At 51.6% G+C, this 27,976-nt stretch overlaps 1 protein-coding gene across 3 annotated transcripts; it reads right to left on the reverse strand.

Moving 5' to 3' along the window:
- Positions 1–7,026: 7,026 nt before the first annotated feature.
- Positions 7,027–27,129, reverse strand: ADIG (adipogenin). 3 transcript variants are annotated; one of them, XM_059133223.1, is made up of 3 exons: positions 26,114–27,129; positions 22,340–22,475; positions 7,027–9,402 (listed from the first exon to the last, which is right to left on the reverse strand). In XM_059133223.1, exons 1-2 carry the CDS (start codon positions 26,238–26,240, stop codon positions 22,381–22,383), a joined length of 222 nt encoding a protein of 73 aa, XP_058989206.1. In that variant the 5' UTR covers positions 26,241–27,129; the 3' UTR covers positions 7,027–9,402; positions 22,340–22,380. The 3 variants fall into 3 exon arrangements, with proteins under 3 accessions (XP_058989206.1, XP_058989207.1, XP_058989205.1); XM_059133224.1 differs by lacking the exon at positions 7,027–9,402 and adding an exon at positions 19,083–20,569; XM_059133222.1 differs by lacking the exon at positions 7,027–9,402 and adding an exon at positions 19,083–20,705.
- Positions 27,130–27,976: the final 847 nt, after the last annotated feature.

Below are 27,976 nucleotides of genomic sequence, written 5' to 3' on the forward strand. Positions count from 1 at the left end.
TGTAACAGGAAGAAATATGGCAGCTAAGCATGCTTCCTTTCCACGCAGCTCCTTGGATGAGAAAGCCACAGGGTTTTTGGAGCTGGGACTGCTGACCAGTTGCCTTCCGCTTCCCTACCTTGTTCCTCTTCAGGTATAAGTCTCACTGGTGCAGAGCACAGTCAGCTCGAGAGAGCCAGAGCAGGGATCGTCTGCGTATCCTGCAGGGAGAAGTCTCTCATCAAGCCAAGTCTGCCTTTGGGAATCCTAAACTTCTAGGAAGGGAAGTAGAGACAATCGCTCAAAGGGCCCCTGAGAGGCTCAGTCGGTTAACTGTCAGACTCTTGGTTTCAGCTCAGATCATGATCTCAGGGTCCTACAAGCCAGTCCTGCACTGGGCTCTGCACTCAGCATGGAGTCTGCTTGAGATTCTCTCTCCCTCTGCCCCATTCATGTGCTGACTTGTTCTCTCTCCAAATAAATAAAATCTTTTAAAGAAAAAAAAGGCAATCGCTGAAGCCGCATGTCTGGTAAGGGTGTTGAGGTTCTCCCATCCCCCACAGGAGGTTACTGGGGGGTGGGGAACAGAGGCGATGAGGACTGGGGCTCAGGCGTCCATCGCAGGTTCAAGTTTAAGCTCTATCTCTGACAGATTGGGTTGCATTCTGAGCTTCTAAATCCTCATCTCTAACCATAAACTAGTGCCTGCCTCATAGGGTTTTGTAAAATGGGCTTAGGGGTACAAAGTGCTTCTGGTGCCAAGCACACAGCGAGGCCGCAATAAACGGAAGCTGTTTTTATTACTTGCATTCCAACAGGAGGGAACACCGCACGGGCCTCTTACCATTGCTTCTATTCCAGTCCTTTGTTGCTCTCTCTTGCCCCATCTGTCTCTGCCCTTGGCAGTGCCACCCATGGATCCAATGCTCCTCTTCCTATTACTCTGGATAATGACAGAATAGTAATTGAAAAAATAAATTATGCTCAACCGCGCCGTCTAGAGGCCATAGGAGGGTTCTGCGGGCAGCACGAGGCATTCCTGCAGCCAGAGGTCAAAGACAGCAAGAGGGAGGGACTGATGGATTTGTTTAGTATTGTTGGTCAACTTGACCAGCGGATTCCCCAGGGCCCCATTCCAGTGCCCTAAGAAGGGAAAGGAAGCATGCTGTGCTTGTAGGTAACAATGTTGTGGCTATCGTACAGCCTAGTGCCTGTGGTGTGAACTGTGGTGTCACATCTTCTGGGTTCAAAGTCTGATGTTCCCTATGGATTTGGGGAAATCATTTTACCTGTCTCTGTGTCAACAGTCTCACTTGTAAAATGGGGCTAATGACAGGACCTACTTCACAGGATTGAGGGGGGCATTAAATTAGATAAAGCATAGGAAACACAGTTTCATATCACTACTATAATTATTTATTTTTTCAGGGAATGATTGCCAACATAGCAGAAAGAAATGAAAATCTTAAAGGTAAAGTACTGGGTATAATGCCTGATCCATGGGAAAACATCCATATATAGTATCTCCAGATTATTAATCATCATCCTTCATGGGTTAATGCGGGAAATCAAATGATCAAGGCTAGAAGGTAAGATAATGTCGAGCATTAATTATCTCTGATGCTTTAGAAATAGAAAGTCATTATTTTTAAAAAAATTTATTTTGATGTACTGTGCTTACATAAGATATTTTCCCTGGGAGAAACTAGGTAAGGAGTACATGGGAACTCTGTACTATTTTTGCAACTTCTTGTGAGTCTAAACTTACCTCAAAAAGAAAAAGAAACATTCTATTTGTGGAGTAGAGGTTACCGGGGGAGGGGGCCTATTTCCTAAGCGGTGGACAGTAACAGTCCACCAGGAAGGCCCTGGGTGGGGCTGCTGGGGGCTCCAGGCCTGGCCTCGGGATCAGCCAGCTCTCCCACTTCTCTCTGAACCTCACTGCTCCTTTCCTACCAGCGAGGGGGGGGTGCAGTGACAGCACCCACCTTCTAGGGTGAGGGAAGGAAACAAGCCAGTGCATGGAAGCCTCTGGAACAAGGCCCAGAGCCAGCTACCTAGGGTTATCCAATGACATCAAAATACGGTCCGTGAAGAACCTCTTCCTTTTGGTAACAGCAGGACCTGGGAAAACCTATACATGATAAGAAGAGTCAGAACAGTGGCTGCCCTAGGCAGTGGGGATTAACTAGGAAAGGCACAGGGGAGCCTTCAGGGGGTGCTGGAAGCGATCTAGATCTTGACCTGGTGGGAGTTACACAGGTGCACACATCCAGCTGCACAGGGCAAATATTTGCCGACCTTACCATGCACTTTATTTCAATCTTTAAAACATAGCTATAAATGATGACGTCCTCATTTGGAAGGAACTGTGCTGGGACAGTTCAGCCCTTTGGGAGAAAAAAAAAGGGCAGAAGTTGGGTGTTTATCTTTCACACCAGACACCAAAGTGATTAAAAAAAAAAAAAAAAACTAGAAAAAATACCTGGAGGTGGACAGTTTTCAGTTTGCTGGATTAAGGAGGACTTTCTAAGCATAAAAGCAGAGAACATAAATGAGCATAGAGTGAAGAAGGAGCATGAATGCCTGTAGGTCTCTGCTTCTCAGGCCTGGGCACGGCAGTTATGGAGCAGAGAGCTGTGCTAGGAATTCCGTGAGTGAACGGTTCAACCCCTGTGTGCTGGGTGCCCGGCAGCTCGGTACATGGCGATGCAAGATGTACAGGTGCCAAAGCATGGGGCCCAGCCACCAACCCTCTGGGCAGAGTGCTCACCAGCTAGGTGCCTCCCCTGAGGCGGTGGGCCCCCTGCAGGAGCCCAGCAGCATCCGTGGGGATGCACCCCGCCCCCCTCGCTGCTGAGCCTCCAGCTCTGCGACTGGAAACGGAACAGAGAGGCACACATTCCTGGCTGCCTCCCCTCATTGACTCCGAGCCCAGAGCCCCAAGAAGCAAATTCCCAGGCTTCTGTCCTTGCTCAGGCCCACGAAACTCAGTAGCAATTGCCCAAGAGTAGGATCTGAGATTGTGACTCCAGGAAGCAAGCCGTGAGGCCAAGGATTCAGGCATCTACCCCAGCAACCCGCAGAAAGATGGAAAAACTCAGAGGGGTGCTCCCTCTTTTACCTCAGTGTGCAAGCCCGGGGGCGCAGCTGGAGAATGCCGACGCCTGGAGAATGCAGACCATTGACCTGGAGGAGACTTCGAGGTCCTGGACCTGAGCTGGGTCCATTTCACACACGAGGCCCCAATCTCTGAAGACGCGTCCTATGCAGTTAGTAGTGCAGGAAGCACCGGGTGCTCGGGCGCGGGACGCAGGAGCGGTCCCCAACCCCTTCACAGGCGGAGCCGCTGAAGCTCAGGGAGCTTGCCCGAGACCCCTCCAAGGACGGAAGACCTACACGTATCACAGGAACACAGTGGCTGACAAGCACCCAGATAGGCAGTCTTGCCGTCTGTGCGCACGCACACATGCACGCACGCACACGCGAACACACACACGCACACGCACGCACATAGGTGCGCGCGCCAATACAGCTCTGCCATGGTATAGCTGTTGTGCTCAGGCTGTGGTGACATCCCAGAGGCCCCAGGGAGACAGGGCCTGCCGTGACCTTATGCCACTTCCTCACCTTTGATCGGAAGACCCTGCAGGTGTCCCCGACATCTCTGGCAGGTGCCTGGTATTGTCTGCAGGTTTAGCAGGCAGAGATGTGCAGCCAGCCGCACACGGCAACGGCCTGGGGCCACGTCGGGGTGGACAGGAGCCCCTGGTGGCCACGGCCCAAGCTCTGGCCACCAAGGAGGCCTGATAGGCCTGTTTCCTGCAGCCACTGGGATTAGGCTTCTCCTGCCAACAGAGGAGAACACCCAGAGGAACACACACAGCTCCGTGCCCAGCCACAGGCACTCACCAAGGCCACATGTAAGAATACATACTCCCGTAGACGCAAGGGGCATCCACATACCCGACCATGGGACCCCCCAACACCAACCACACCTTTCAATGGGGAGATCTAATAACACATCTGAGAATTCGGGGGATACTGATGGGATTACCCACTCACTAGATGTCAACCCTTAACACTGCCACCCATGAGAAACAGAGCAGGCTGAGGAGGCCCCCTGTTTGTGCTGATTCTGAAATGTAGCAATGAACTCACTCCCTCTCCCAGGTCCGGTGGAGACCATCACAGAATCACATGGACCCTGCTTTGTAGAGTGTGGGCAAGCCGTTGGTGTCCCCTTGGAAAGTCCCTTTCTACTCAAGACCTTATTTAGGATAGAAGACACCCTCCACTGTGTTTCCCCCTATGCTTCCCACCGCAAAACTGTTCATCCAGATCAGTCCTGAGACCCACCTGCAGAGACCACCCAGGAGCTCAGGCCCCAGGCCTGGGAAACTGCACTTGGAACATCCTCCCCAGGTTCCTGGAGCATCTGGGAAACACTGACCTGCTGGGTTCCTTCCTTCTTTGGGTGAACAGATGAGAGCTCAAGAAGGAAGTTGCACACGCATGTGAGCCGACTGGGGGCACGATATATGATTGTGCCCAGTGTGACCAACTTAGTGGACCAGGTGCCGGTGGTTTAAAAACCCCAAATTGCCTTTTTGGCAAGCCTGGATCGCACACATAAGACAGACACCATAGTCTTCGAACATTTCCCCTGTACTTGGGTGCCAAGGAAATGCTTCCAGGGCAGACACAGCTCTGTGGGTCCTCCCCTCTGGCTGGTGGAGGTACTGATGTCACTGTAATGCTAGGAGACTTTTCCCTCCTGCTAACCACAGGTCATTTGTGCAGATCTTTTCAATGAATCAGTGTTTCATGAAATTGAGACATTTATCTACCACCTTTATCATTTTTATCTGTATCTAATTAGTCCGTACAATAGTTTCCTTACTATTTTTCCCTAATCAAGGGCCACATTTTTACTTACATCTGTTCTTGGAAAAGAAACCCAATATCCTAACCACTAAAGGGAGTATCTATCACCGCAGGTAGTAAGTAGAAGTTAATGAGATACAGTGACTATATTAACGTTCTTGGCCCGGTGCCACCAAGAGGCTCCCGCTGTCCTGTGTGTCTAAAAAAGCTCCTGTGTCTATTTAGTCATTCACATGGGTTTCTCCTTTACCCACCCCGGCCCCAGTCCCTTTGATTGTGTGAAATTAGTTTGCTGGCCGGGGCACAATGGCCGACCAGTTTCCTGCAGCAGGGGCATCTCCCCAAACCACTGCTTCCATGCCCAGCGATGTGCATTCTGCAGTGGAGCCGTGATGGCAGAACATCAGGCCCTTGGGGGAGTCCCGTCTCCCATACAACCACATGTTTTGGAAACCAGGAGCTAGCGTAGCTGAACTGTATTCTAAACCAAGGAGGTTTCCGTGTGGATGCCTCTCCATTCCCTCCTTCACTGAACCAATAAGGATGGAGTATGAGAATGTGCTTGGCTTGGGTCTAGGCACTGAGGAGGCAGTGGTAAAGAAGATGGGCAGTGTCCCCAGCCTTGTGGAGCGTCCCTTCAAGTCCCTGAGTGAGAAGGGCCCGGCCGAGCCCTGTCAAGCCCCAGAGGATGCTGTCACCATCGTTCTTGTCATCGTCGTCATCATTATCATCACAGTGAATGCTGCTTTACACTACTGAGTTATGGGTACCCGTGCAGTCATAGGTAACAGGGACACAGGGTTGTCTGTCTCTCAGAGAGATGGGAGACATCTACCTTGTGAGCAGAGCACTTTGAATTCCACTAGAATGTTAGCTCCACGAGGGGACAGATTTTGCTTTGAACGGTGAACACTGTGTTCACTGTTGTATCCCCAGTGTCCAAAACAGTACTTGGCATGTGATAGGCCCTCATCAATATTTGCTAAATGAATTAATCTAAGGAGGGCATGATCTAATTTACATTATAAAAAGATCATATGACCGTTGCACGGAAAAGGGAGAGACCGGATGGCTGGGAGCAAGGGGAGGGCAGGGAAACCAGTGAAGAGGATACTGCATCAGTCCGGATGTGAGGGAAAGCCCCTTCCTGTTCTGGTTCCCGTCTGGCTCCTGTCATGTTTTTCTTCCCCTTGCCCCAGCACCCAACAGGCCCCAGCCAGGGCTCCTCACCCTCTGGAAGCTGGCTTTCACCCCCCACTGCACCCTCTTCCTTCAGCTCACCCCTCTGTTGGATCCACTCGACCTCCATCAGAAAGCCATCCATGGACGAGCTCTCTGCCAAGCTATTATTTAAAAAACAAACAATAAATCAGAAAGGAAAGAAACACTAGGTGCATTCCTCCAGCCACAATAGTTGATTCAAGGAAGGGAACATGCAGGACTTTGGCTGGGGGTTCTAGGCTAGAGACAACCAGCTCTAGCCCAGGATGCAGAGCGGGTAGCTCCACGGAGGTAGCTCCACGGAGGTGGCGAGCACACAGTGGTGATCTAGGCTCAGAACGAAGTGGATCCCACACTCAACACGAATAGAAAACTTAAAAACTTGGTCCTAGATGATGTCATTGAGTAGTTGAGTCACAAGAGGGTTACCTACATGGCGCATATTCAGGAAAGATCCTCGTGGGGAGGCAGTAACCCTCCCCTTTGACAGGGGTTGGATTATTTCTGTCAGTTGCAAGTAACAGGACGATAAGCGTCCTCATGTTCATTATCACATTTCCTTGTGTAGAGGTAATAGTAGAAAAGAGTGTGAGAGGCGGATTTGTAAACACAAAGGATTTGTGAGATGGTGACACTTCTTGCCCAAATCGCCTTCCAGAAAGGATTGTTCTATTGGATTTGTTTGTTGCAGTCCATGTTGCAGCCTGGGGCGGGGTGCTGATTTGGTTCCGGCTGCCTCCCTGGCTTCCCTCCTGTGTCCTGGAGTCTCTGAAGCTGTATTTTGCCCATAACCTGAGATCCCACCTCCTGATGTCCCCCCAGCTTCTGGAGGTGTGATCCAGTACTCAGGATCAGGGTCACGGATGTGGGACCCGAGCAGTCACACAGTCCCTCGGTTAGAAGGGCCTCCCACTAGGTTTAATCATTATCAGGGAATTCTTTTTTTTTAAAGATTTTATTTATTGATTTGACAGAGAGAGATCACAAGTAGGCAGAGAGGCAAGCAGAGAGAGAGAGAGAGGAGGAAGCAGGCTCCCTGCTGCTGAGCAGAGAGCCCGATGAGGGACTCGATCCCAAGGACCCTGAGATCATGACCTGAGCCAAAGGCAGCGGCTTAACCCACTGAGCCACCCAGGCGTCCTATCAGGGAATTCTTAATAACGGTTGAACAAGAGCCTCCATGTTCATTTGACGCATGGCTTGTGCCTTTCTCCCAAGTGTCCTGCCCACACACTGAGCTCGACTCCAAGCCATAAACACTCACATCCCAAAACACACTCAAACGGGATAAAGCTGAGAATTCTCAGGTCCTCCGGGGCCCAAGGGAAGAGGCAGGGCACCAGCTCTCCCCGCGGGGCAACGGCTTGGCCATTCTCACCGAGCAGAAGCTTAACTGGGGACCAATTCCCAGTTAATTATAAAATTGGCTGTTCCGCTCTATTTATGCTTTTCGAGAAAGCTGCTAGCCGGCGCCCCTCCTGCGAATCCGTTTGGTCCCGCATGCTGGCACTCAGTTTGGTTTCTTTAGCTGTTTTGTGATTTTGCTTGAAAATTGCCGGCATCTGTGTGTTTTCCTGACAATTTGAAAACCTCAGTGACTAAACCCAAACAGGAGACAGTAACTGTGTCTCGATTTGACAGCTCAGAGTGAGAGAGGAGCCATCGCTGTTTCTCTGGGTGAACTTTCTAAGGAGGTCAGACAGGGGCCCAGGAGAAAACAGACACAAAATAAAACCCCAGCAATTCTAAAAGGATTGTTGCGCTGAGATCACGGCATGCAGTGAGGTGACAGAGCTTCAGTTTAGCACAACTGGGGCACTCGGCACGTCCACAAAATTCATTCCAAGCTTCACAAACACAGCCCATTTTTTGCTTTTGTTGTCAACATTTTTTTGAGGTATCGTGTACGCAGAAAAGCGCACAGATCCTAAGCGTACAGCACAATGGTCTCTTGTTGTAATTTTGTTTTTAGGCATTTACTGAGCACTTACCACACGCCCACTAAGTGATAGATAATGGAATCCGTAAGTTTAGAAGGTAAGAACTTCGGCTCAAGTGTCAGGTGTGACTTTGAATCCTAGAGCTGTTATATTAGTGAAGTAACCTTGGGGAGCCTGTGAACCTGGAAAGCCTCCGCTTCCTCCTTGTCCCACAGAGAGCCCTAGTGTGGTTTAAGAGCTACTTGGGGCAGTCAGCAAATGTGGATTGAGCTCCTGCATAGTTTCTAGAGAGCTGGGGCACGTACAGTGCTGGACTGAGAGGTCCTCCTCAAATGTCAGTTCAATAAATACTTGTTGCTTCGGGGCACTTTCCACCTGACATTCAGATGGGACGAGTGACTTGCCCAGGCTGCCCAGCCAACGAGTGGGTTCTAGCTCTTGCTCTGCAGCAAGGGGCCAGAGGCTGACAAGCCCAGCCTGGGGACAAAACACACCATCAGGTCAGATGGTCCGGGTGGCAATCCCAGCTGCTCGGGTCTCTCCCGAGTACAAAGTCTCTCCCCACGCGCCAGCTGGTTGTCCCTCCAGGTGACCCGTGGGAGGACGCAGATCTTGCAAATTCTCAGCTGCAGTCTGTGCCCCCTAATACTTCCTCTCTGTGTGACCGTGGCTGTTTCCCTTTCTCCCTCCAGGCCTTAGTTTCCATAACCGTGCAGTGGGAAAAAGGTGGTAGGGACAGGAACTTTGCAAGACAGACTTGGGAAGACTCTTGCCCGTGGGGTCACAGCAGGCGCCCAAGGATCAGGTGATGGGGGAGGCAGTGGTTGAAGAATGGGCCAAGGAGCCCACACAGACAGGATGACCGAGGGACAAGGATGCTTCACTAGGGGAGTGCCAGGGGAGGGGTGGCCGGGCCTCCTCTCCAGCTCAGCAGGCCAGCTGGTGGCAGTCAGGCTCCTGGGCCCCCCTCCATTCCCTCAAAGAGCCTGCCATTGCTGTCACCTCTCTGACTCCGACGAAGTAGTGGCAGGTGGCAGGACCGGGCATCCAGGTTAGACAGAGGCTGAGCTCCACACGCTCACCTTGCATCTCAGCAGAGACGTTTCACTTCCCTGAGCCTCCGTGTCCTCTGCAGGGGGACTAATCCGAGCTACTGTCGCAGTGAGCATCACAAGAGGGGTAACCGAGAAGCCAGGCAAAGTAGCTGGCCTGCCCTGGGTGCTCGGGAAATAGGAACCGTTGCCACAGTTGTCATTAGTGTGACAGCATCACTGCTCCCCTCATCAGGAACGATAGAGGCAACCATAAGTTTGAGAGAAAGATCTGGAGACCAGCACAGGCGATGTGGCCATAGTGACATGTTGTTCCATGTCTCCTGGGGGGCAAAATTACGCACGTTAAAAACCAATGTCATTCATGTAATCTTCACAACAATTTCTTATTCTTATAATCCCATTTTACAGAGGAAAAAACAGAGGCATGCAGAAATGAACTTGTCCAAGATTACCTGTCTTAGTAAATGGGCAGGACTCTGACCTCAGGCATCAGGCTCCATAGTTCACGTTCTCAACCACTATGCAATAAGGCCTTTGTGCAACATTTTTTTCTTAATTGTGACTTTTCCTTCCCTCTCTCTTTTTTTCCAGCCCATTGGCCAGATGCAGCAGGAGCCTGGGGAGGGAATACCACCAGCCTAGACTCAGTCCCAGCTCTGCTTCTTACCAGCTGCTCGGACACTTTTGAAGATTCCCTCCGGCCCATCATTAGGAATAGACAGAGGGGCCTGGTGACTCAGCCAGTTAAGCGGCTGCCTTTGGCTCAGGTCATGAGCCCAGAGTCCTGGGATTGAGACCTACATCAGGCTCCCTGATCAGTGGGGAGTCTGCTCTCCCTCGAACCCTCCCCCTGCTTGTGCTTTTTCTCTCCTAATAAATACATAAAATCTTTTTTTAAAAATTAGCAGTGGGTAGTGATATGTCCTAGCAAAATGGACTGAGATAAATCCCCATGGGGCAGGCTGGAGGAGCAACTGGAGGTCACTGTCGGGGAAATGCCAGAGTCTCCTTGGCCAAGTAGATGACCCAGGGGCTGGTAAGAAGAAGGGGTGAGGATAAAGGAGGGACAGAGGATGAGCGGATCGCCAAGAACGGCCACCATGGGAGGAATGGCCATAGGGCATGTGATGTGACCCAATCTTTTATATCCTCTACAAACATTCAGGAAATCAAACAGACCAGCCAGTGCTTTGGGAATTGGGTTGTTTCAGAGCTAGTTGCTAAAATGCTGACATCAGCCTCTGGTTCAGGGTAGAATGAGGACACATGCTGGATACTCAGAGGTGTTAGTTGCATATACCCAGTCATAACCACCCCAATTCCCGAGAGGGCACAGGCAAAAGTACAAGAAGGGAAAAGCCACAGATATTTGGCATTTGCACAGTTTGATCCCTGGCTACCAGAGGAGGTATTTGGTCGGAACTTAGTTTTTTGATCCCAGCGCTGTAGTTTACAGTGTTTGAAAATATCTTCCTGACAAAGAGTTCTAAGTATGCAGCTTATGTTGTCCCTATGTCATTTGAGTTTGCCCCCCACGCATCTATTGACGTGGGCTTCGGGCACATGCCATGCTCTGGCCCATGGAATGTTTGCAGACGTGAAATGTGCCTGTGTGATGGGGCTGGTCCTCCAGCGGCTCCCATCACCGTGGGAGGAGCTGTCCGAGGATGGCTGCAGCCTGAGTCCCCGAATGAACACGTATGGGAAAGACCAGAGCCCAGCCAGCAGGAGCAACAAGTTCAGCCAGACCCACAGCTTGAAATGGGGCCACCCAGCAGAGCCTGGACCAGATCAGTGAACTCTCAGCCAGCCAGCAGACACATGGCTTGAGTAATGAGCGTTGTTTAGTGAATGATTGCCATTGAGTTCGAGATCATTTGTTATACAGTGATAGCTGACAGAGACAGTATATTATTGAACAGCCTAAAGCACTTGGCCAGAGGACTAGTGGGCCCACTGGAGGAAGCTGGGTGGGGGCCACCCCTTCCAGCGAGCTTTCCAGCCAGCAGTGCATCCCTGCCCTGCTTGCCAGAGAGGTCTGAAAGTTCCCATGGGGTTGAGGCTTGCCTCCGTCCTTCCTTTAAGGAAAGTCATGGATACTACCTTGTCCCCACCTGAGCCACTTCATCAGATTATTTTACATGTTGGGCAACATATGCAATTGTTTTGGTCACCTGTGCCTACCCGAACACTTGAAATGTGATTAGTCTAACTCCAGGCCCTGGAGTCACACTATCTGGGTCTGGGTCTGTCCTCTTGATGTGTGACTGTGGGAAAATATCTTAGTCTCTCAACTCCCCCTGCAAAATGGGCATGATAAGGATGATACTAGTATACACAGGTTGTGAGGAGGAAGTAAAGCAATGCATACAAATCATTTGGCCCCTAGTAAGTGCTCCACCAAATGTCTAAAAGCAAAACTGTGTTTCAACACAGCCTACAAACTGCCTAAGATGAGGCAAACAGCCCCGAGGGACAGAACAGGAACAAGAGTGGGAGGGGGCTGAAGAGAGAAGGCTTCCTGGAGGAGGCAATCTTGGGACTCAGTTTTTAAAGGATCAGTGAACACCAGGGAGGGAATGAGATATGCAGAGCTCACGGGAAGGGGAGCAAGTTTTTATGCTGGTAAGTACAAAGGAATTTCCCCAGGTGGATGGGAGTCTACATTAGGGTTTGATGAGAAAGAAGTTGGAAAGAAATAAAGGGTTATGGAGAGTTCCCCATGCAAAATAAAATCTAGAAGCCATTAACCAGCAATATGAAAGGTTTGATCACACCAAAATTCAAAATTCCTGTATAACAAAGACACCATACACAAATTTAGTGATCAGCGGACAGGATGTTTGTAACAAATGATAAAGGTTACTACCTAATCTATATAAAGAGTTCCTGGAAATCGATAAAGAAAAAATACCTTTAAAAAACATCTCATAGAAAAGTACACAACAGATATGAATTAACAGCCACTGGAGATAAAATGTAAATGCTCCATGTGAAAAGATGTGATTAGAGAAACACAAATTAGAACAATGAAACATTTTCACCCACCAGATTAGCAAACACCAAAAAGATCGCTAATACCCAGGGGTGGCAAGTGTCAAAAAGACATTTTCACAACCTCTGAGCATCCGCTGGGCAAGCTGGGCGGACTTGGTAATGCTTGACAGGAGGGGAGTTAGGGGTGGGGAATTCCATAGCTGTGAAGGGCCCGAACCTACCCCCTCAGCATAATGGGAAGCTTCTCTCTTTGCTTCATTGTAGGGCAAGAGAGGAAATATGGAGCCCATCAGAAGGGACTTGCCCTTCACTGGTTTGTAAGCAAAGTCGGCCCAGGTGAGCCCCGGAAAGAAGCTGCCTGCCAGCCCATGTGTTGCAAAAGTGGTTGGAATGCAGCCCCCGTTGGCCAATCCGTGATGGACATCCAGGAGGGCGTGTGTGAGCAACAACTAGCAGAACAGTATTTGTTGCAAATGAAGACACAGGCTCAGAAGGGTGATGTAAGCGGAGGACTTAGGGCTCAAATGCAGATCTTTCTTCCACTGCAAGGAGTCAGGAGGCCTGACTTTACGTGTTGTATGAAAACAAGTCTGTGCTCTTTGTGTCCTTCCCAGAGCGATCCCTCAGAGCGCTAATGTCTGGGGCATCCAGCGCTCTCCCCACGTTCCCGCTCTGTGCCGGACCCTGCCCGTGCATTCATCTCCTTGGGTCCTCATAGCAGAGAAGGCAGAGAAGCCTGCCCTCATCTTACAGAAAAGGAATCTGAGGCTCAGAGAGCTTAAGTGACTTCCCTGGAGCCCCACACAGCTGGGAAGGGTGAAAGCCGGACTTTGAGCTTCAGGCTGATCTTCAACTACTGATGCATTTAAATTGCCGGCAGTGATCTCTTGGTGCTTGGGTTTGCATACAGGGGTGTGTGCCTGAGGGGTTAATGCAGCAGGATATCTGGAAAGACAGGTGACATTACCTGTGGCAGAGACCTCAGAGCTACACATGAACAGAGCATGAGGTTAGGCAGGCTTTGTAAAAATGACATATGCCATGAGTTATCTGTGTGCAGCTGGGCAAGTCGCTTCTCAGGACCTAGACCGTCGCACTAGACTCAAAATGGTCTTCCTGCTTCTGTGATCTACCAGACACTCAGCATGTGAAAAGTTGCTCAATGGCACTTATATAAGAGTTAGGGTGCCTGGGTGGCTCTGTGGGTTAAAGCCTCTGCCTTCAGCTCAGGTAGTGATCTCTGGGTCCTGGGATCAAGACCCGCATCAGGCTCTCTGCTCAGTAGGGAGCCTGCCCCCCCCACCCCGCCCCCTCTCTGCCTGCCTCTCTGCCTACTTGTGATCTCTGTCTGTCAAATAAATAAATAAACTCTTTAGGAAAAAAAAAAAAAAAAGAAAGAAAGAAAGCAGAGTTAAGAACAAGATACGATTAGCATAGGCTGAAAAAGGGCAGTATTGTCCAGTCAAGAATGTCAACATAAAATGCCAAACCGGCACCCACACTGTGAGTCTGTAATTGGACACAGACTTCTGGGAAACCACTGGGTGATATGATTCAATTTTAAAGGTACAGACCTTTGGATTCAGTGATTCCTGTTCTGGGAATTTATCATAAGGTAAGTGCACAAAGATATATATGCCTAAGACAATGCATATAGTTAAAATAGCAACAAGAAAGGAAGGAGGGAAAGCAGAAGGAAAGAAAGAAAGAAAGAGAGGGAGGGAGGAGAAAAAGAAAGGAAACAGCCTAAATTTTCATCATAGGGTGTTTGTCAACAAAAGTAGAGTTTGGTCATAAGAGAGCTACATGGACCCAAATGAGACCCCATAGCTTAAGATCCTGAATCCTGAACCCCAAATAAACTCTTGGGTCTCTAATACAGCACACATGGTGGGGGGCATCCCTCATATCCCTTAGAATCTGAAAATCAGCGACCCCTGAGGAAGACATGAGTCAGAGTCCACGGCGATGTGTGTCCCAGAACGGTCTCATTTGGAGTTCACCAACCAAGGTTTGAAATACACTCTCAACACTTGGCAGCTTGTAACCTTGGGTCATTTACTTGACCTCTCTGAGTTTCTGTCTCCTCATCTGTAGGATAGGAGGAGAATTCTTCCCTCACGGGGGTGTAGCAGGGACTGACAGAACATATACCCCTCTAAGGTCCTCATCTTATTCCTTTTACCCCTCAGGCCTGGCCCTGAGACACCAGTGGCCCAAACCTCCCCGCTCTCTTTCCTTGATGACTGTACCTTCAGCCCAGGTCTGCACAGTGCCCGGGCTGCCCGGCGGTATGGGCTCAGAGGATCCAGGGACATGGTGACGCAAGGGGCACCAGGGTCCAGCCTCTCCATCAGGAGTGCAGGGAAAAGGGCTGACACCCTCAGTGGCTGGGCTCCCATCACCATGGGGCTGCATGGGTTCTGTGACACACTCAATTCCCAGACGCCCCCAAATGCCCAACCTCCTCTCCTGTGAGCTTGTCTCAGCTGGGGCCACCTACAGGCACACAGACAGACCGCCCCCCCAACCGCCCACCAGCACGCAGTGAAGTAAAAATGGCACCTTTTAAAAAGTCATGAAATATTATTTGCATTGCATTATTACCTGCAGCCAACTTTAAATTAAACTGAATTGACAAAGTACCCAACTAACATAGCCAGAAAAGGTAGCGATGACTCAGGGATCTTCACCCCAGTCTGGCTACTCTTTGAGCGGGTCGTCTACCTGCTCTATGTCTTGATTTCCTCCTCCTTGAAATGGGGATGGTAACATTTGCCAGGAAGCAGGAAAGCAAGCCAGCAGGATTGTGTTGAAGTGGTGAGAAGGGCAGGGCCTGGGTAGGAGAGGAGGCTAACGGGCAAGGAAGGAAAGTGGCTGAATGTGGGGATCCTGGGAATTGACATTTTGCCCGGAGTGTGAAAGAGCAGGAACTCGGCACATGCAAAGGCATGGAAGTGAGAGACTTTCCTGCCAGTTTCCCTGGCTTGTGTCCCCATATCTATAGGGACCAGGAGGGCCTCCTCTTGCACTCTGGCCAGGACAGAACACTGTGGTCTTCCCCCAGGTTGCTCTGGGCTCCCACCCTGTCCTCCTCAAAGTCTCTGAGTGTTAATGACCCTCCCAGGGGGGCAAAGTTGACTTTACACTAAGAGTGGCCCCAGGGAGCAGCTCAAGGATGGGGCCCAAGTCCACAGGTCACCATAGCCTGCTCTGTCCAGGGAGAAGGAAGAAATAGAGCCCAATAACTGTAAGTAATACCCCAGGAGAGCCACAGTGCCCAGGACTATGCATGACTCTCACATCAAAAAATGGTAAGGGGGGGCGCCTGGGTGGCTCAGTGGGTTGGGGCCTCTGTCTTCGGCTCAGGTCATGATCTCAGGGTCCTGGGATCGAGCCCCGCATCGGGCTCTCTGCTCAAGCAGGGAGCCTGCTTCCTCCTCTCTCTCTCTCTCTGCCTGCCTCTCTGCCTACTTGTGATCTCTGTAAGATAAATATATTAAAAAAATTTTTTTTTTAAAAATGGTAAGGGCCTCACAGAACAAAGGCTCTGTTGGGAGCCTCAAGTCTCAGGTAAATGGCACTGGCTCTCACATGGAGACTAAGACTATGCAGATGACTAACTGTCCAGTCTTCCCAAGGTCCTCCTGAGGACAAGACTCTGGAACCATGCCACCAGAAGGTCAAGTATTTGGAGGTCCCATTGGTGCAGAGGCCCTCCTTCCCAACAGGTAAGTTGAAATAGCCATGAAAATGGGTGAAAAGTACTTTGAGAGCCATAAGTAGTTTTGTGTGTAAAACATATAGATGCTTAGTAAGTATTAGATGGGTGGATGAATGGATAGATGGTTGGATAATGGATGGATGGATGGATGGATAATGGATGGACGGATGGATGGATGATGGATGGATCACGGATAGATGGATGGATGGATGGATGGATGATAGATGGATGAAGGGATGGATGGATGGATGATGGGTGGATAGATGGGTGGCTGGATCATGGATGGATGAATGGATAGATGGATTGATGGATGGGTGGATGGATGAATGGATGGATCATGGATAGATGGATGATGGGTGGATAGATGGATGGATGGATGGGTCATGGATAGATGGATGGATAATGGATGGATGGATGGATAGATGGATGGATGGATGATGGGTGGATAGATGGATGGATGGATGGATGGATCATGGATGGATCATGGATAGATAGATGGATGGATGGATGGATAATGCTTGGATGGATAGATGGATGGATGATGGGTGGATGGATGGATGGATGGATGGTGGGTGGATAGATGGATGAATGGATGGATCATTAGATGGATGAATGGATGGATGGATGGATGATGGGTGGATGGAGGGATGGATGGATGGATGGATGGATGGATGATGGCTGTGTATATGAATGTGTTAGAGCATGAATGAGTGCATGAAGAATTCAGTGAGCCATTTAGCAAATGAATAGAAAAGCTAATGAGTGAAGGAATAAATAAATGCTTGAATGAGTAAACAAGTTAGTACCCGAGTAAATGAACTTATGGTCCAGAACAGAAAACCTAACTTGTTATCACCTTGCTTAGGTGTAGGGAACCCCTGGAAAGCAAGGAGGAAGAGAGAGTATCCTGAGTCTTGAGTAAGCTTCTTTAAGGAAGCACTACTTCCCAGCTTCCTGGAGAACCACACTTAACTCAGAAGAGGATGAAGTGTGCCCACACTCTGGGCAACATCCCTCTGCCCCTGTTGGGCCTGGTCCCAGCCCTGGAGTATCAGTCAAGTGGATCAGGTCACAGTGGAATGACTCAGATCCTGGCAACTTGCCAGCACCTCCCCAGGGAGCCTGTGATCCAGCCCACCTCCTGACTATTGTAGAGCCGTGCTCCATGCCCCTCAGACCCAGAAAGCTTCCCAGGGTTGTGTCCTCCGTGCACAGCATTTCCACCCTGCCTTTCTCCCCATCTGAGCATCTCCTGCTCCCCAGGATACACGTGTCCCACTGGTGGGATGGATGGAGCCACACAGCCCTGTGGTTGAGCCTCAGCTCTGCCACTTGAGCTGTTTGGCTTCAGGCAAGTGCCTTAACTTCTCGGAGTCACAGCTTCTGTGTCATTTTGATGAAAATCTTGCCTGTCTCGAGGGGTGGCCATGAGGATTCAGTGGGATAATACATGTCAAGGGTCCAAACTGTGCCTGGCACAGGATGTACACCAAGCATCTTATTTCCGGGTGCTCAACTTTGCTCTCTTGGTGGCAGTTTATGGAGCATTTACAAAGCGTGAGCCCAGCCTGTGCTCAGAGCTTTCCGTGCACGACCACACGGAGTCCTCAAAGAAGAGGGAGGTAGGGATTATTGTGTCCTGCTAAAAATACACATGCAGGGACGCCTGGGTGGCTCAGTTGGTTGGACGACTGCCTTCAGCTCAGGTCATGATCCCGGAGTCCCACGATCGAGTCCCGCATCAGGCTCCCAGCTCCATGGGGAGTCTGCTTCGCTCTCTGACCTTCTCCTCGCTCATGCTCTCTCTCACTGTCTCTCTCTCAAATAAATAAATAAAAACTTAAAAAAAAATACACATGCAAGTCCTAATAACCTTCAGGACCTCAGAATAGGACCTTCTTCTGGAAATAGGGTCTCAACAGAGGTAATCAAGTTAAAATGCAGTCGTTAGGGTGGGCCCTCACCAATGAGGTGTCCCTATAGAAAGGGGCAATTTGGACATAGAGACAGACACACACAGAGGGAGACAGTGCAAAGACCCACAGGGAGAAGGCCGTGTGAAGAGGGAGTCAGGGGTTGGAGGGATAGAGCCAGAGGCCAAGCAAGATCTGGAGCTGTTAGAAGCTGGATCCTTCCCGCAGGTTCAGAGGGAGCACGTCCTGCCAGCGCCTTCTGGACTCCTGGCCTCCGGTCTGTGGAACAATCCACTTCGGTTGTTCTAGGCCACCCAATTTGTGCTGCTCTGTGGTGGTCACCTCAGGAAAGGAGTACAGAGAGGATGGGCCTCCAGTTGCCAAGGACAACACTGAGGGTCCTGGAGAGGGGCAGAGGGAGGGTCCCAGAACTTCTGGTTGGAGGTGGACAATATGGGCATGCCTGAGAAATGTGTCATGATAAGAGGTTGAAAGAGAGAACCACGTCCACTTACTGTCCTGAGTTTACTTGTGTGTCTTACAAACATCAATGGCACAACCTTCAGTTGCATCGTCCGGGCTAGGAAGAGCCAAGGATATCCCTGGGGATCTTCAGATATACCTCTGAGTTACAGTCAGGAAAGCAGGCCGTTTCCAGGCTGTGCGACTTTGGGGGAGTCACTTAACCTCTCTGGCCCTCAGTTTCCTCATTGGAAAATGAAATTAAGACCCACTTCACAGGGTTGTTGGGAGGGTCAAAGAAGACAGCTCACGGGGAGTGGATAGCCCTGGGGTAGGCACAGAGCACCAGGCACTCAGCCACGGCTGCTGTAAGGGGGATGATGTGTCTTGGAGAGCCTATCACTAGAGGCTCACAGGCTGTGTTTCACACACACATACACACACACACACACACACACACACACACACATCTGCCTTATAGAACAAAATGTTGAAAAGGAAACCTCAATCCATACCCCTCAGAGACCCGGGATCTCAGCCTTCCACCCAGAGCTGGGAGGGCATCTTCCCACAGCCCTCCCCAACTACCATCCAGAGCTGTTTACCTGCCAGGAGTCCCAAGGAGCTGTGCCCCTGCCTTCTGCAGCAGGTGCTCCCAGGTGCATGGCCAGAGGTCCTCCCTGCAGAGCCAGGCAGTGCCCACTCTCCCTCAAGGTCTGAATCCCCACCCCAGGAGGCTTCTCTGGCTCCTCCAGAGTGACAGGGGACAGGAGGGTGGGGCTTGATGGCTCATCTGGCTTTTCTAGGTCAGCACAGAAGCTAACCCGCAGCACGTTCCCTCGCAGCAAAGGGGACAGAGGCGACCAAGCAGTGCATGGGACTCTATGGAGCAGGGAAGCTGGAGAAAATGCCAGACAAAGCCTGAGAGAAGCTCCAGCCACAGGGGATGTATGTTACCAAAAGTGTTTATTTCAATGCCAGGAAAGCTCCCAGGAAAACACAGGTTGCCAAAATCTCATCAGCTAGAACAAGGCATGTGTGGAGGGAGAGGTGGGGTGGGGTGAGGGGATGGGGGAGAATATGTGTGTGTTAGGAGTACCTGTAGAGTAGGGCAAAGGCCGGGGGGAACAGGCACGTAATGTACACCCTCGGAGTTACCATATAGTGGGGCAACTTAGCAACATCTGCAAAATGTAAACACATAGGTCTCAAATTCAACAACTTCTCCCAGAATTTATCCTCTCGATAGAAGCACACTTGTATACCAAGATAAAAGTTCAAGGATGTTCCCATTGTCGCAAGGAACAGAAACCTTGTCCTGCAAATTTAGTGGGGCTCATCTCCCAAAGGGCAGCCCTCTGTACCACACAAGGAAATCAAGACTTTAGCCCTAGGACAACAGGGAGCTATAGAGGGCTCGAAGCAGGGGGAAAGATATGTTCTACTTTGTGCCTTGGATGGACCGTCTGACAGGGCAGAAAAAGCAGAGCTGGGGAGACCAAACTCCAGACGAGCTAATAATTCATACTCCTGACTGGTAGGATCTGAGGTGGCAGAGGAGGGGACACCAGGAGGGCCTGTCCCCTTCTCCTGCCATCAACACTGCTGCCCCTGGGAAGCTAGTGAGGACGTAAGGACAGGGGATTTCTGCAAAGGAGAGAACACTTCCTTGCCTGCGCCCTGCCCCCATCCCACGCTGGGGGAGACCTGGCACAGTGGAGTCAGGGTCTTGGCTCAAAGCCCAACTCCATTGGCATGGCTCCAAGCCAGACACTTGGTCATTCTGTGCCTCATTCTCCCCTTCTGTGAAACAGGGATAACCAAAGACCCTCCCTCATGGAATTCTTGTGAGGGTTAAAACCCCCGTAGAAAGCCCATGGAAAAGTGCCTGGTACACAGTGGGTGCTCATGAAGGGTGAGTTAATTTTATACGAGCATGTGGTAGCTGCTCTGTAGTTACAAAATGAGTGTTTGTTATTAAAGTCAACCTAAAGGCGAATCGAGGAGTGTGGAATCATAGAACGGGAGCTGGGAGCAAGAATCCCCCAACCCTTTGAAAGGATGGGAGAAACCCAGGCATTCCCAAAGAAGGTCAAGGACATGTGGAGTCAGTGCCAGCGGCTGGGCCCAGACCCCACAGCTTATTAAATGGATCTGGCCAGGCCCAGTGGACTTGTCAGGGGTCTCCTGAGCACAGGAAACGCCTCGTTTCTTTAATATGGACCCACACCTTTTGGCCCAGCTGTATCCTAGGACCTCCTCTGAGTTCAGATGGCCAAATTTTCCCCACATGCCTGTTTATCTCTCCCATCTTCATAGGCTCAGGCTCCTCCCCAGGGACCCTGGGAGGTCATCCATAGTGGGAAAGAGCTGGGTCCTCTGGAGGCTTTCCTGAGGAAGGAGGAGGAGCGGAGTCGGGGGACCCCCGGGAAGCACCACATTCGCCAGAGTCTTCTTCCCTCATCGGCGAGTCTCTCCCATCGAGCTCGGTTACCGCCACCGCTCCGCTGACTCCAGGAAAGCCAGGCTGGAAAAGCATGGAAGGTTGAGTCTAGAGATGATAACGGAATGAAAGAGTGAGAGAGGAACAGATAAGGATGGGGCGGGAAGGGCTCTATATGAATGGGACAAGGTTCTGGAGCAGAGTCCGAAAGTCTCCTTTCCTTACCCACTAATTGTACACAAACAGGGCAGGTTACATAATTTGTGGGCCCGTTGATAAAATGAATGGGCAGGGCCCCTCATTCAAAAATTAAAAATTTTAGGACGAGAGACAGCAGATCACTAAGGCAAGTACGGGGCTTTTTGGAACATGGGACCTCCTGGGACCGCACAGGTTACCACCGTGAAGCTGGGCCTGAGCACAGTACTCTGGGTGCAAGCACTCACGTGTGTTTTTCCAGGGAAAGCACCCTCGGCTATCAAAGTCATGGCCCAGAAAGGTTAAGAATCAGTGTAACTGAGGTTAAGTGAGGGTCCTTGCTTCTCACCCCACACAGGCAGGGGCTCCACACTGTGACCCACAGGGAGCAGAGGGGGTTGGGAACAGGTTGCATCGGTGGACTTGGAATAGATCAGGCTGGGGTGGTCATGGGGACAGAGGGAAGTGGGCACATGAGGGATAGAGCTGAGGCATTGCTGACGGACTGGATGTGGGCTGGGAGGGAAAAAAGGCACGAAGACTGACTCTTGCGTTTATGACTCAAGCAGTGAGACCGATCAATGGAGCTATTCATGGAGACGGAGAAAGCTGGCAGAAGTTCAGGGGCAGTGTTTTGCTTTGTTGGGTACCCAAGGGAATCAAGACTCCCCTTCCAGCAATGAAAAGGTGTCAAGGAGATAACAGAGCCGAGAAGGACAATTAGAGCATTGGGGTCATTGGCACAGGGCTGACATTCCACTCCTCTGGAGTGGCTGAGGCCTTTCCAGGTGTTCAGTGGGTGCCAGGGCCCCATTACTCCAGGCAAATTACTTACTGCTCTGCCACTCAGGTTCTCATTTGCAAAGTGGAGGTAAGAATGATACCCTCTTCCTAAGATCTCATAGACGAGCTTGTGAGAGGGAAGTGCTTGGCACAGGCCCTGGTGCCTTGTAAGTGTCCAGTGACTATCAGCGAGCTGCATCACTGGATCGTGTCCTTCCTCCTCCAAAGGGCTGTGTGTCAGGAGTGCTGGGAGGGCTTTGGATTTGGAGCATCAGTTATCGGGCACGTTAGGAGGTGCTAATGCTATGGCAGAAGACAATCTAGAGCAGAGTAAAGGGGACATTGGAGCTCAACCTCAGAGGTGAGGGAGTGCACCGAGCGCATGCGGGGGAGAATCCCAGGCAGAGGGAGCAGCAAGGGCCAAGACCCTCCGTACGGAGAGCAGTGGGAGGTGGGGTCACGGAGATAAAGGGTAGGGAAACTTTGTGAAGGCACTCTTCATGGCAGAGAAGGCTGGTCCTCCAACATGGTGAAAACATGTCTCCAAAAGAATGAAGCAGAGGGTTCCCCAACATGGCGGGAGACAAGCAGCTCTTGTCCCATGGTGGAGGGAGTGGATATCCAACATGGCAGCTGCCCAGGCCTTGGATAGGACCTGAGACTTCCCCTTCCTGCCCCGCCCCCTCCCCGCCCCAAATCCCAGAAGGGTCTCACCTGGCTGAACAGAAGGCTCTCACCTGGCTGAACAGAAGGCTCACAGGCAGGACCTCTCCTCCTTTTAGCTATGGAGTGTCCCCTCCCAGCAAAACTGGGCTGGGGCTTTGCTCCAGGGCTCCCAGTCAAGGCATACATCCGAATCATTGTCCTCTGAGTCTGTGGAGGTACAAGATAAGGCATCTTGGGTGGTCACATCCTGTCTCCTACCTCTGACCTCAAGGGAGCCCCCTGCCAAGCCTGGGCATCCCTGGTAGCCTTGTCTGAGACCAAGGGGCCAAGGCAGAATCATGACATATGGGACAGCCCTGAGATCTCAGGAAGACCTGAGGACCTTGAAGGTGACGGGGACCAACAAAGGTTGTCGTAGGACTCAGAAAGTGACCACACCCACATACTAAATTGGGACAGGCCCTTGAGGCAAACAAACAACCTATTTGTATTCGGAATGGTCCAAGAGCGGGCACTAGGGAGAAACACACCCAGCGACTGACCTATCCATCCATTCGTCCACCGGTCCACTTATTAACAAGTGTCTGAGCATGTATGTACAACACTTCCCTGCAGCACTGCTTTGTGATGAAGCACGCACAAGCAATAAAGTATGCTAGAAACTCCGTGCGTGCGTGCATGCGTGTGTGTGTGTGTGTGTGTGTGTGTGTGTGTGTGTGTGAATCATGTGGGGTCTGGGTGATGGAGGGTGGCACGGTTGCACTGCACAGAGCCACCCCTCCATCCAGTGCCATGTTAGAAACTGTTAAAACAACCATGAGACCCGTAGCCTTTGACTTGCGGGATGTCCGTGATGCATCATAAGCAAGTTTCAGAGAAATGTATAGGTAAAGAGCTCCTCCCCTTTCTACTGAAAAACAAGTAACAATCTGCGCATGCTTTTTTGGAAAACCTGCATGTGTTGTTAGATAGTGTGTGAGCTTGCCCCCGTGACTTATCCGGGGAAGGCAAGGTGGAGGAGGAGGGAGGAGGGAGAGGGGATCCTCCTCCTGACTATACTCCTAAGGCGTCTCACTGATGGCGGAGAAGTCATGAAGACTGAAGAGAGCCCTCCACTCACAGACCAAGAGCAGGAGACAGGAGAGGCGGGCTTCATTTTCCTCATCTACAGCCCTATGAGGAGGGAGTGATGAGGATTTACAAACCAGTGTGAGGGCTTGAAGGGTCTGCTCTTCAATACAGGTCGTGATTGTTTCTTGAACACATACTAAGTGCTAAGTATGGCACGTGCATTTTCTCATTTAATCCTGTTGACAACATCTTGAAGGAATTACTAGTGTTCGTTGCAATTTGCCGGTGAGGAAGGCTCGGGAAGGCGGAACGTCCAGGCTCCCAGCCAGGAAGCGGTGGGGCTGGACTCCGATGGGCCTCCCAGCACCAGGGCCCTGTGGTTCCATGTGCCATGGGCTGCACCAGTTTGAAGTCAGGGGATTCAAAGGGAGCTTTGCATTTAACCCCCCCGCTCCCAGGATCACCCTGAGTGGGTGGGACAGGCATGTTTCAGCTCTAAATCCATCTCTTCAGAGGTTTCTCTTCCTGCAGCAAATTCCTTTCTGATCACAAAGGAAATATCCTCAGAGGAGCACCTTCCCCTTGAAGGGCACACGGGGCTGCATATTCTTTCCTGTCATGGCCCAGAATTAGTTGTCCCCACTGGCCAGCTTCTCCAGGGCTCAGCTGCCCACGATCTTTTCTTGCCTCGGTGCCAAGCTTGCCGGGCAGCTCCCTTCTCCTGCCCTTGCTCCTTCATCTACTTGAGAAAGCGTGTCCTCCTGGGCCCCATGGCACTCCCTGCCCAAACGGCTGCCTTCTGGGCCCTGGAACGGCCCTGCTGAGCAGGGGGGTCAGAGCTAGTCCTGCCTGCTTTTCACACCCGATTCCAGGCCAAACTGATTCCAGTGAGATCAACAGCAGAACAGAAAATTGCCAGCCCAGGTGTCCCCGAGAAGCAGCTCCCCCAAACCCCGGCAGGCCCAGACCCTAGCACAAGGACATGACCAGGGCAACAATACTAAGAGTTCTGAGTAGACGGGCCCCTAAGAGGAGACTGCTTGTCTCGCTTTAAGGACAGTTTCTGGTCATTGCAAATTTCCAAATGCCTTTTTGCAAAGGGCCATGTGAGATGTGGGAGCAAGTTTGAGACAAGGTCAGGACAGGGCAGGCTGCAGACGGTTTTAGAGGAGGGCATTCAAGGAGCATGAACTGCTGGAGATTAGTGCCTTAGACCTTGGGGGAGGTGCTCCTGGCTTCTAGAGAAGCCATCTGAAAACACGCCTATGCTTCCTCCCACCTCGTCTACACCGTGACTGAAATGGATTATTTCTTAGCCTATAAGCGCCTACTATGTGCCACACGTGTACATGTCCTCGACGCCCTGCCCTTCACACGCATCTCTCCACAGCCCCAAAGGGTAGGGGCCGATTTTCTCTCCATCCTATAGATGAGAAACCCGAGGCTCAGAGAGGACTTAGCCAAAGTCACAGAGCTGCTGGGAGGTAGAGCCAGGAGAGGACACCAGATAACCGGCACCCTCAAGTACTTCATGGGTGTGGGACCTGGGCATGTGGCTCCTCTCCCCGAGCCTCGGTTTCCTCAGTTGTGCAATAAGGATTGCTAAGCAGGTTATTCTGAGGATTACATGAGATGATGCACATCAGTGTTTCGCACACCCTTTAGTACGGTGTGGAAGAAAGGTTAGCAATTATTCCGAACGATGAAGGGCCAAGGCTCAAATGTGGGCCCCGTCCTAGACTCCAGAGAGACGCCTTTTGCAGCCACTGCACGGACACGTGGCTCTGTCCACCACCAGCCACCAGCCCTGAGCCCGAGTTGCGCCCCTCAGGGAAGGCGGCAGCCCACCCCGGGAATATGAGAATGTGCTTTAAACATTTTCCAGAAGCTCTCGCCAGGAACTCCCAGTAATGACACGCCATCAGCAGCCCCCACACTGGAGGACGTGGGGCAGCTCTGGGGATGAGTCAGTGCCATCAGACCAGAGCTGGCGGCGCATCAGCACCCTCCCTGCCTCGCTGACCAAAGGTCTTGGAACTGCAGAGCAGGAGGTGGAAGGTCAGACGGTCCCCTGGAAGAGGCTCCGCGGTGAGGGGAGCGCCCAGGGGATAGGACACCTGCGGAGCCGAAGGCCATCCCTGCCACTAGCCCCAAGCTTCCCTTCTGACCAGCTTCATCCTGCCTCCTGTTGCTCTGGGGGGCATGCCGAGTTCAGGACAAGCGGCCGTCAGCCTCCATGATCTTGTGACCCCGAGAACCCAGCTGCCTCCCTGATGCATAGTCCAGGCAGAAAGCAGCATGAGGGGTCTCTTGGCACCCGATAAATGCCCGGCGCTGCCATATCCCATCGCGTACGTTATTTACTGCACGGAAGCACAGGGAGGGGCTGAAGTCCAGCGCATGCCTTGTTCCCCCACCCCTTGTGCCCTGGCTAGTCACAGCAAAGGGCCCCTTTTACTAATTCATCTGGGGACAGGAGCCACCTCTTTCTGATCTGTGCCAAAGACCTTCTGTGCTAGCAGTGGCTGTGAGGGGACACAGGTGTGCACACACACACACACACACACACAAACCACTTCCCAAACTTGGGGGCTCACTCTTGGCCTCTACACTACTCAATGAATCCTTTGCTCCTACGGGCGACTGCTTGTCTCAGCCAGCGGTTGAAGAGCATGAAGGAAACTTTTCTCTCTGCCATTGCTTCAGGACCCACTTGCCCAGCTTCGGGATTCCCTGCTCAGCTCCAGGATTAGGGCCCGGCCCAGGCAACTCACCTTGGCTCAGTAAGAAGCAGAGCCAGACGATCAGCAGGACCAACAGCAAGCTCACGGGCAGCCAGAGCCAGAACACCAGGAAAGAAAATGTGAGGTCGTTCACCAGCGGGACCAGAGGGTACTTCATGGTGTGTGGCTAAGCCAGGCCTGCCTGGGCTGGGCTGGCAGGGCTGCCCTGGGGACCCAGTGGGCCGGCCCACACTCTGCTCTCAGCTCAACTGTGACTGAGCAGATGACCTAACAAGGAAGTCAGTGTCTTTCAGGCAAAAGGAGAGCTGTTTTGGACAAGCGAGTGGGAACTACTGGCAGTGAGACAGTTGGGCCAAGAACAAAAAGCCCAGGCCTCCAGGCAGGCAGGTCTGGGTTGGAATCCCTGCTAAAATGCTATGGGTTCATGGGACACCTCCTTGGATCCTCTTGTAAGATGGAAGGAATTCTTACTTCAGCAAGCTGCTAGAAGAATAAATGATGGGATAAACATCGACCCCAGGTGGCTATTCAAGAATTTGAGGTCACAGGTTCCTTCAGGAGCCCACCAGATCCCAGGGCCTGTCCTTCTGGCTACAGGTGCCCACATGTGCACTTGGTGGCACTGGGAGGGGGGGATGCGGCGACCCAAACTGAGTTCGGTGCATCGAAGCAGGCAGCTGTTGCAGCTTCAGGGAGTAACTGCTGTGTGTGAAAGGCAGGCCTGGTACTGGCACATCTCCGTTCCTAAGAGAGCCCCCCAAATCTGCATTTTTATGCAAAATCTTCCAATTTAAAAATGTTGCATCAAGCACTGAAACACTGTTAGCTCAAGAAAACAAATCTGCTGGGCCAGCCTGGGTCACTGGGCTGCCATTTACAAACTTTCTAACACGCAGGAGGCCCTCAATAAATGACTATTTACTCTGGAAACTTTGGCATCTCGCCTTAGGACGGTTTTCAGTGAGGGGTTTCTAAGTAGTTGGCTTTGTTCCTTTGGCTCCCAAGTAGGGAGAATACTCTCAAATGCCATCTTCTCTTCCCACCACACCTGTCACTCGTCCGTTCATGGAGTAGCACACCTCCATGTGCCAGGCCCCGGGTCGGGAAGGAGGCCATCCCAGAGCTGGAGGGAGACGCTGGCCAGACGAGGAGCCTGACAGGTGCAGGGAGTTCACAGGTGGATTGGCTGCGGCTTGTGGAAGGGAGGAGGCAGAACCCTCAATCCCCACAAGGGTCCTGGGCCAGCTACCTCAGTCACTACCGGCAAATGTCCTGTGAAACACACCAATTCCTACGCTTCCCCCTGCTCTACTCAGAAACTCTAGGTGAGGCTCAGTGAGCAACCAGTCTGATCCAGCCTCGTTTCCGGCGCCACAGCAGCTCATGGAGCGTGGGTCAGAAAGTCAGGCAGATCCAGTTCCAGGCTAGGAGAGCAGCTACAAGAATCCGGTGGTAGACCTGGGGGAGGCTTGGGGTTTCGGAAGGACCCCCCACCAGCTCAGGGAGAAAGGCAAAAGGCCAGTCACGGGGAAAGTAGGGAAGGGGTGTAAGGAGGAGAGGGGAGGGGAGAGCCGGAGCTTGGAAGCCAGTGCTTAGAGTCTTAGCCCGGAGACTTAGAGACTCGAATCCCCAGAAGGGGTGGCCCGGGCAAGAGGGCATTACAGTGTGTGCCACTCCGAGCCTAGAGGCCAAGACCAGGAGAGGTTTGGGCTGGGGTGGGGGTGGGGATCCTGTGACACTGAGCCCCGAAGAGGCTGAGCAGCACTGGTGGGAAAGGCTTGAATGAACATTTTCTCACCAGAGCCCGGAACCGGACCACTGTGCAATCAGCCTGACGCTTCCCTGGCCACCAAGGACCGGCTAGAGGTCCTGTGGGCAGAGCAGGCGTGGACG

The sequence above is a fragment of the Mustela lutreola genome, chromosome 9 (genome assembly GCF_030435805.1).
Source record: "Mustela lutreola isolate mMusLut2 chromosome 9, mMusLut2.pri, whole genome shotgun sequence".
Lineage (NCBI taxonomy): Eukaryota > Metazoa > Chordata > Mammalia > Carnivora > Mustelidae > Mustela > Mustela lutreola.